General features: G+C 37.2%; 1 protein-coding gene and 1 long non-coding RNA gene across 2 annotated transcripts; one reads left to right on the top strand and one right to left on the bottom strand.

Moving 5' to 3' along the window:
- The first annotated feature begins 41 nt into the window (after positions 1 to 41).
- Positions 42 to 1,908, top strand: LOC122640682. Its single transcript, XR_006329721.1, has 2 exons — positions 42 to 237; positions 1,562 to 1,908. It is a non-coding gene; the product is annotated as an uncharacterized LOC122640682 (long non-coding RNA).
- A 4,917-nt stretch (positions 1,909 to 6,825) lies between these two features.
- Positions 6,826 to 9,145, bottom strand: LOC122639635 (pentatricopeptide repeat-containing protein At1g79080, chloroplastic-like). The gene is made up of 2 exons (XM_043832504.1): positions 8,982 to 9,145; positions 6,826 to 8,855 (listed from the first exon to the last, which is right to left on the bottom strand). Exons 1-2 carry the CDS (start codon positions 9,063 to 9,065, stop codon positions 7,236 to 7,238), a joined length of 1,704 nt encoding a protein of 567 aa, XP_043688439.1. The 5' UTR covers positions 9,066 to 9,145; the 3' UTR covers positions 6,826 to 7,235.
- Between the last annotated feature and the right edge of the window lie 218 nt (positions 9,146 to 9,363).

Below are 9,363 nucleotides of genomic sequence, written 5' to 3' on the forward strand. Positions count from 1 at the left end.
AATTTTGATAAACATCGATGTCTTATCTCTTGTGACCTTAAATGGATGATCTAAAATACCATTTTAGCCCTTCGAAGGGGCCATCATATGGATTAGGGTTTCGCCGTTCGTTGCTCTCCTAAAACCCTGACCTCTATAAATACCCAAAGACGGTGTCATATATTTCTTCACGACACACGGAATACTGAAACAAATCGGCGAGGGTTCCAGAGACCGCAGGCGAAGATGAGAGCCAAGGTATGGTTCTCTCAAATCTTCAATTATTTCCTTCGCTAATTTATTGTTTTCCTTTCACATTTGTTTTCTCATGGAATGGGATGTTTGATCGATGCAATAACCAGTTTTTGAGATCGATTGTTTTTACTACTTTATGTCTTAGGTTTTTCAATGATTTTGTTTCTTATTGAATAATCTGTCCTTGATTTTCTGGGTTGTTGTCTTTTTAAGCCCACGTTAAAGGTTAGGGTTTTTGTTGTTTCCATAAATCTAGGGTTTTGTAGTTGCTTTTGGTCCTGATTTATACATCTTTGTTTGAATTTTAGATTTTATTGGATTTTCGTTCACGATCGATTCTTTAGGGAAACGTCGATACGGTGGTAGCTTTTGGGAATTTTTCCACTGTGGTCTTGGGGTTATGTAATTGTAGAAAGCTAATTTTTTGCTAGCTGCCATAATTTTCTTCAATAGTTTGTTTTTTTTGTTGTAAAGTGTGGTTTCTAGGAAGATTATTTTAATTTGGACGACTTGTATAGAGAAGTTGCCAAGAAATCCCCGTAGCAATTTGGAAGTTCTGTTATCAAATGATTGATATGCACTCTTTGTGATAATTACTATTGAAATGTTGGGAACAAATTATTATTCTATTGAGACTACCATTGAACCTTGACTTTTAATGGTTCTAATATTGTATTTTATTATTTTGTTCTGTTATCAAATGAATGATATGCATTCTTTGGTAATTACTGTTGAAATGTTGGGAACAAAGAAGCATTTTTAATTGTCCTAATGATGTACCTGAACTTTGGTCACTAGAGGTTACTGGTTAACGAATTGGCAGTTATGTATTTGCTTGAAATTAATGTTTTTGGTATTAGAGGAACATTAGTAAAGGAACATAGTGCACAAGGCTACCACATTTTGCAGGGTTTGGGAGGTGTAGATGGTAGGAAGCCTTACCCCTTTCACGGAGAGATTGATTCTCAGGACTCAAACTCGAGCCATTGCTGCTGGCGGTAACGAGACCTTGCCATTGCAAGAAGTGACGAGCCCATGAATGTTATGCCATAACTATTAATTTTGCGATGCTATCATGCCGAATGTTTATTCATCTTGATTGGAACTTGATGGGGGTGTTGAAACCTTTTCAAACTGTCAATGTTATACACACATGCTTGTGTAGTCTACCAACTTAACTTTTGTGGCTATTGCGAACATCCATATGTTAGTGGCCCTTGTTTAATGTTGGATGAATACCTAAGTTTAAGAGTTTATTTTTTGACTTAACTGTATACTGAAGCTTGTTAAACCTTTATGTTGAACTTTATTAATATTCTTGTTGCAGTGGAAGAAGAAGCGCATGAGGAGACTGAAGAGAAAGCGCCGAAAGATGAGGCAGAGATCTAAGTAGATTGGAGCAGTGGCTTTGACACAAAGATGGTTCGTCTTACCCATTGCCTCTCCTCTTCCTCCATGTTGTGAAGGAAGGAGAATGTGGGGTAGTGGAAGGCGAGTCATTATTTGCGGCAATATTCCCTCTTTTCTCCGTTTTGCAGTTTTAACCTAGAAGTTTATTAGCTTTTAGTGCTGAGTGTAGACACTTGTTGAGTGGTTTCTTCTTTCAGTAAGTTGTTTCTGTTAATCTGGATTCTTCTATTGGTTTAATGGAAAATGTGTTTGAGATTTGTGGTCGACATGCCTTGTTTGTTTTACTTGAGTCAGTTTTGTTCGACAGAATTGCTCTTTGCCGACTGGTTCTTCTGGTCGGATCTATTCCAAGTTCTTTGATTTATTCTCAGAGGCGCAATGAAAACTTCTTGTGTTTTAATCGTCATATAGGCAGGTTTTTGCACTAGTATTGAGGCATAATGGGCCCATTGGTTTATTTTCCCATTCTTAGAATGTCTCATACTCAGAATACAAAATGTATTCTTACATTCAGAATGAGAACTTTGTTTAGATATTTAGCAAAATTGCGTTCTTGATTTAAAACTGTTCAGGCATTCTAAGGTGACTAATTAGGATGAATATAGTAATACAACTGCTGTAGACTCCGAAGTGGGTGAGCCTTGGTGTAACGGTTAAGTTATTGCAACCTGTTGGGGTTTCGCGTTCGAGTTCTAAATTTTGAAACAGCCTCTCTTGTGACGCAAGGGGTTTAGGCCATTTACATTTCTGTAGTGGGATTCTCTTGCATTTTGACCAATTTTTTTGGTAGTAATACAAATTACTGCGAGTACTGATGAGGATGGATAATAGTTGGATAACAACCTGATAGATTTTGTTAATAAAGTGGTACATTGGAGTCGTCTCCCAAATCGGAGCTCCCACTCCAGCAAAAGAGATTGGGATTCTAATTTCTGTTCTCCGGTAAACTGGTATTCTGCCCCATACTCAGCTGATAGGTTAACAAACTAGAAGCAAACGTAGCAGTAGAGGATAATGTGTTTTTTCTAATTAAAGAGCTTACTTGATGAAAAGAAGCATGTGACAAACTCACAAAAGGTGAAAGGATTTTGATGTTAGTCAAAATGTTTCAGTAGAACAATCATGAAAGAATGTCAAAAGATAAGAAGAGATCTTTATTGATTGAGTTTAGATAAATGAAAATAAAATTCTAATGGGCATAGCGTAGAGCAAAAGGGAGAAAGGATCCATATTTGATTTTTGCAATCCTCGCCAAGGTTCTAAAATTTGGGTTTCGACTATGTTTCGATCAGCTAGAAAACGAGTTCGTCTTGATTTCGATCATATCTCGATCAAAATTTGGAACTTTTTTCAAGTTAATTTGAACTTTGGTTTCGAGGTTCAGAAGTTTTTTTTTCTTTGATTCTTGTTGTGCTGCCTATTTTTTACATTGTAAATTCAATCCATATATTAGTTTTACACAAAGAACATTAAAAATATTACTTGTGATTTTGATCTAAGTTTGATATTGTATATTGTTCTTGAATATGGTATCAAATAAGATTTGATTGGAACATAATTCCTTTAATATAAATGAGATTTAAGCAATCTTGGATTTGTTAGAAAGTTTTGTTTTGATAGTTTTCCAATAAGTCTAAGATTGTTTAAATCTAACTTATATTGAAGGAGTTACGTATCGATCAAACTTAATTTGGTGTGCGCAAATATTGTCAAAATCGCTCTGAATGAAAATATTTTTTTGGACATCAAAACAAATAAATATTTTACAGCATTTTTGGTTTTTAACAATGTTTTACCATATTAAGATTTATGAAATTTTTAAATTTGAGAAAAAACACCAGCATTAGAAAGTTGAAAATTGCACCTACCGTAAAAAATTCAGTTTTTGTTCATCTACTGGGGGGTTTGACCTTTTTTCATTTTGAAATTTGATTTTTAATTATTTTTATTAGATTCAAATAGGTGAGGTATTTGCTTATTTATGAATAATATCTTAAGTAAATGAAACATTTACCTAATTGATATTAGATGTAACTAAGTGAAGTGTCTGTCCTGGTTTCTGGTATAAATACCTGTCTGTCCTAGTTTCGAGCCAAATTTCCCCTAGTTTTGATGGGCATGTGTTGAAACCACCGAAATATGATCGAAACCAGTCAAAACCATCGAAACCCGATCGAATCCAGGGATTTTATAAAATCTCCCTTCAACTTGTCTTGGAAACTTGGGAAACCGAATTAAATCAATGGTTTCGACAGGTTTTCGGTCGAGTTTTTGTTCCATGATCCCCACACACTAACAGATATAATCTCATACTTCTGCCAGCTTCAGTTGTCGACAAATTAGAATAATCAGATGAAGAGATTCTATGATCGGACTTGAGAACCAGAGATTTTATGATCAATCACGATTTTCTAGAAACCCATTCGAAATACTAACCTACAAATGTGATCGGACCTTATAGTTTTAACTCACCAAGAAAATCCTAATTTTCCCTTGTTCGATTAGACAAAGAAACCCTAGATGTATTTGGTTACTCTGGATCTGAGATGCAGAGAGAGGGAGTTGGAAAGAGAGATGCAGAGAGGGGGAGAGAACAGGAGAGGAGGAGATGCAAGGACCGGTAGCGGTGGGTTGCAGGTCATGTGAGAAGGAAGAGTAATGTGAGGAAGAGAATTGATCGATTTTGGGTTTTGACTTCATTACTTAACCGCATAAAATTTAACGGTGTGGACTATCTTGTAATATAGTCCTCTAATTAGAAGAGGCCCAAGTGGTTTTTAAAATATGAGGGAGTGCGTTGAGTATGGGGCAAAAAACCAGAATTATTTTGTTGCAGAAATGTTCAGAATATATTTGTGAGTAAACCAACTCAACAGTAAGCAACGATACCGATAATTTGAGCGACTTGGTTAGCAAGGATAAGATGCTTTAGGGCTTGAGAGAAGCTCAACAGATCCCATGCTTGGTTGCTTGCCTGGATGAGGCTATGCATATCGGAAAATCAAGATTCCCACCCTGAAGCATTTTTCAGTGACCCTTCCACGCTCTTCTGCAGGCATTTTCTGGAAAAGTCAATTGTGTCTTGACATTTGATAATAAATTTAAGCATGCCAAAAGGCCTTCATCTTAAGCATGTTATCATTTATCAATGTGCAGACAATCAAGGAATTAGAAAGTTACTTACAACCATGCTTGTGTGCCACTCAAAAGAATGGCCACTATTCCTTTTCCATAGAATGGCAACATCTGACAAGAAGAGGTTAAAGGGAGGAAGGACAATTTTAATAAAGCTAACTAAACCAAGTACAAGGACTAACACATAAGCCTTCAACAGACACACAGGAACCTCATTCATGAACCACATACCAGATTTCCATAATCTATAAACCAGAAGGGACAAGATAATGAGCTAAATTATTGTTACATCTCGGAATATAGACATGCATCTTGGAGTATAGACAGACTTGTGACTTGAAGGTTAGACAACCAGAGTTTGGCAGCATACAAGTATTAAATAACTACCATTGCCAACATATCAGATTTGACCCACTCAACAATCTTCTTTACATCAATCTCGATCTAAATCCCATCCCGTAGTAGTTCTCTTAGATGATTCGGTGCTGTTGATAAAGCCCCAATCTCCATTCTTTGGGTGGTGCCGCTCTATCATGTGGTTCGCATCTCCATGCTGCAGGCAAAACTTGATGTCACCATTCCTGAAGATCTATGACATGCTTCCATCTCCTCTAATAGAATAAAAAGCTGCATTCATATTTCCTGGCTCCGAATGACCAGTAAAGCTCAACCCGGTGGTTGTCATGATCATTACAGAGACCAACTCTTCTGGAACTGTGATGAATTTAGTGGATAAGACTTTAGATTCCCTAATCATTTTATTTAGTTTCAAACAATTGCAAAAAAGGATTAAACGCCAGTGTTTGTAAAACAGAATCAATTCCTTGCTGCAAAAATATGATACACCAGCCAAAGATACTGAGGTCAATGCTAAGAATAGATGTCTTCCAAGAGACTGAAGTAATAGCGCATTCAGAAAAGTGTGATCATTGGTTTCCACTTTTCTTCGGCATTGGAGGCAAACAGGTTCAACACCCCATGAAAGAGGTTACGTGGTTAGTTTATCCTTTGTTGCCAACCATGAGATAAATGTTCCTCTATAATGCATGTGATCAATGAGAAGATTCAAAATGAGCAACTCTAGAACACTTATTGAAGTATGTAGATACATTCATATTCAAATACCTTCAGATTCATATTCAATTATCTTTTATGTTATTTTACAATGAGAAAACAAGCCAAGTTTTTGCAATAAAACTGTTGGAAAATAGGGCTGAGCAAAATTAGAAGGTAGCAGTCTTTATTATAAGGCATTAAGGCATGAGTCTAATTTTTTTTCTTCTTTCCCATAACTCTTTTGTTTGGAGCATCATGTCTTATCTTCTTCACAGGATGCAAATGTGCGCATATGATTCATTATGCACCAATACAGAAATTTACTAACCAATAAATAGAATATTTCTTTAGAAACCGACTGCAGGAGAGTAATGCACAAAAGCTATAATGAGCTTTACAGATGGAAACTTGGAATATAATTTTAACCTGATTCCCATGTCTTCTTAAAATTATTAATTTTGATGGCGGTAGTAAATGCATGAACCCAACTGATATGAAACTGAGAATCACAATTAAAAATGAAAACCAATCTCTCCTAATTGTTAGACAATTATGTCCTCTTCTAATAGATATAAGATGCCTATCTGTTAGTGGTTTGTTTCACCAATCTAGCTGTATGACAAGCAAAAAGAATATAGAGAACTCACATCTCCCCCTCTCCCACCCCCCCATCCCCAACAGAAAAAAAAATTTTAAAGACAATTATCCAAATCACTCATTCTTTATTTGTTGCCATGGAACTTAAAAATTGTCTCGACACACAAATGTCGGATGGTACCAGTGAACATGGGACAACGAAGAATAGGAACATCACTGAAGCATTTAATTTATTGTAAGCTCTCAAAAACAAGATGGGCACAATATGGCAAAATAAACAGACAGAAACAGATGGCGCAGGGAGTTAATGTTACAGAAGGAAATTGGGATTGTGGGGCAGGAAGAAAGAAAATAAATGAATCTTTTTTGCCCACAGATTGGTTGAGTAATGGGTTCAACCAATGGAAAGCAGGCATTTGATTTAGTTATCCTCAATAGATTTCAGTATAGAAGTTCTTTGGTTGCTATAAAAAGTGTGGCAGACAATAAAGACCAAATGAAATCAACTAGGCATCAATTTTTACAAATAAAAAATATGAAGGATGTGCTTGAAATAATCTCACCTCCGGAATAATACTAAAGCTTGAATCTTTTCTTGTCCCGCCTTTAAACAATCTCGAGACCAGTATCAAGCTTATAACCCAAAATCTCCATGCATAACTCAATAGAAGTCATGCCTATCTTCATCCAGATAGCAGAATCTGTTGCTTCAATCATTTTTGTATCTATCAAATGTTGTGGTCTTCTCTGGCTTACTGGTGCTAAAGGTAAAGCTTTCCTCTTTTTTATTCTCCAGATCTAAGTTAAGGAGTTGATAATTCCAGATCATATTGCATCACAAGCCTTTCCACAGTGTTTAGACTCAGAAAATGTCTCTGATACAACTCCCTCAGAAACTCTGAGGCCAACTTCATTTCTTTTTCATGGGCAATGCCTTCCACTACGATAGTATAAGTTGTCTCATTAGGCATGTCACCCTTCTCAATCATCATCTCAAGGACTCCTAGTGAAAGATCTGTCCTTCTGGCCTTGCATAAGCCAAGTATAAGGGCATTGTAATTGTCAATAGCTGGTCTAAAATCATTCTCTTCCATTACTGTAAAAATCTCCACTGCCTCAGCTAGCATCCCCTCCATACACAGGCCTCTGATCAAGGATGAATTGGTATAGGAATCAGGAGTAAAGCCATTCTTTGTCATCTCATATAAGAGCTGAAAGGCTGCCATAGTGTTTCCCTTCCTACACAAGCTTGATATGACATTCCTATGGAAGTCATGCATGGAAGAGTTTGTTTTATTACCCAAGCTTTGGATAATAGAGAAGGCTTCCTGCACCTTGCCCTCTCTGCAGAGCACAGCAAGAGCGTTATATGTCCCGTCATTAGGATAACAGTGCCGATACATCATTTGGTCTAGACACTTAACCACAAGATCTATCCTCCCCTCCTTACAGAATTGAGCGAGTAATGGGTTGTAGCTTGCACCATTTGGCTTAAATCCACACCTCATCATCTCCTTCAGGACCTCAAAAGCTTGATCAGTTCGACCCTGTTTAGCAAGTGAACCGATAACGATGTTGTATGTAACTATAGATGGGGTGCAGTCCCCTCCGTCCATCTCAGCCACAAGCTTATTTGCCTTCTCCCACGTCTTCTCAAAGCACAGACTCCTCAATAAAATGTTGTAACTCACAACATTTGGCCTAAACCCCTTCAATGGTAAACTCCTGAAGAACTTAATCGCTTCTTCAGTTCTACCTTCCTTGCACAATCCGGTTAACAGAACATTGTAACTAACCAAATTAGGCTTTCCACCTTTTGCAATTATCTCATCCAACAGTCTCATTGCCTCATCCACCCCTCTCTCCCTGTAAGCGGCTTCGAGCAAGAATGAGTAAGTAAATACATTTGGGACCAGACCCTTGTGCATTAGTTTATCCAAAAGCTGCAAGCTTTGTTGCAGGTTCCCAACGATACAAAGCCCTCTAACAAGTGAATTATAAGTAAAAGTGTTGGGTGGACAACCATTTTCCTCCATTTTCTCCACCAACTGCATTGCGTACCCAACGTTCCCCCTTTTACACAACTGGTTCACCAAGTAAGCATAAGACTCGGGATCTGGCGTATTACCAGAACTAACTATCATCTCCATAACTCTCATTGCTTTTCTAAGTTTATTGGCCCTGCACAGATCATGCAAGAGCTGAATGGACTGAACTAAATCCGGCTTTTTCCCGTTGCCTACCATGTATTCCAAATAAGAAAATGCATCATTGAGTTTGAGTTCTTTGGTTCTTGGGTCATTTCTCCCATTCCTCCAATTGGGCAGAATGAAAAGAGTCTCCATAGGAGAACTACTGATGTGCCCAGAAGCTAAAACCCTAGAAAACCCCTTGTTCAGTGAAGGACTGTGAAGATTTGGAACCTGAAAGAAAAAGCAACAAGCTTTTCTTGTATTATCTGAAGATGGGTTAATGAGGGGAAACATGGGGTGCAGCCCTAAAACCCTAGCAAACCCCCTGTTCAGTGAAGGACTCTGAAGATTTGGAACCTGAGAGAAGAAGCAACAAGCTTTTCTTGTATTGTCTGAAGATGGATTAATGAGGGGAGACATGGGGTGCAGAAGAGCTGCCATTGCTGGAGATTGAAAACAGTTTCTAAAGTGAAACTGAATCAATATGCAGACACGAGCGATAATTCATCAAAACATTTGGCACCAAAAAAAGGGTGTCCTGAGTTCCTTGGATTGAAATAATACATTATACAAAAGTAAAGTTTCTGACAAGGGATAATGAAGAAACAAAAGAACAAATTTCGAAGAATATATTGATAAGGTTTAGATGATGAGCATGGAATCGCTAGAACAGAATGCTATATAAATCAAATAACATTTTTTTTTTTTGGTAAAGATAAATATCAAATAACTGCAACAG

Source organism: Telopea speciosissima, chromosome 9, assembly GCF_018873765.1.
Source record: "Telopea speciosissima isolate NSW1024214 ecotype Mountain lineage chromosome 9, Tspe_v1, whole genome shotgun sequence".
In the NCBI taxonomy this organism is placed as follows: domain Eukaryota; kingdom Viridiplantae; phylum Streptophyta; class Magnoliopsida; order Proteales; family Proteaceae; genus Telopea; species Telopea speciosissima.

Excerpts from the sequence above, each read along its gene's own strand:
- LOC122639635 (XM_043832504.1), bottom strand. The coding sequence starts at position 9,065 with ATGGCAGCTCTTCTGCACCCCATGTCTCCCCTCATTAATCCATCTTCA. Across the intron at positions 8,856-8,981 it reads CTTGTTGCTTCTTCTCTCAG|GTTCCAAATCTTCACAGTCC; the intron begins GTTCCAAATCTT and ends TTTTTCTTTCAG.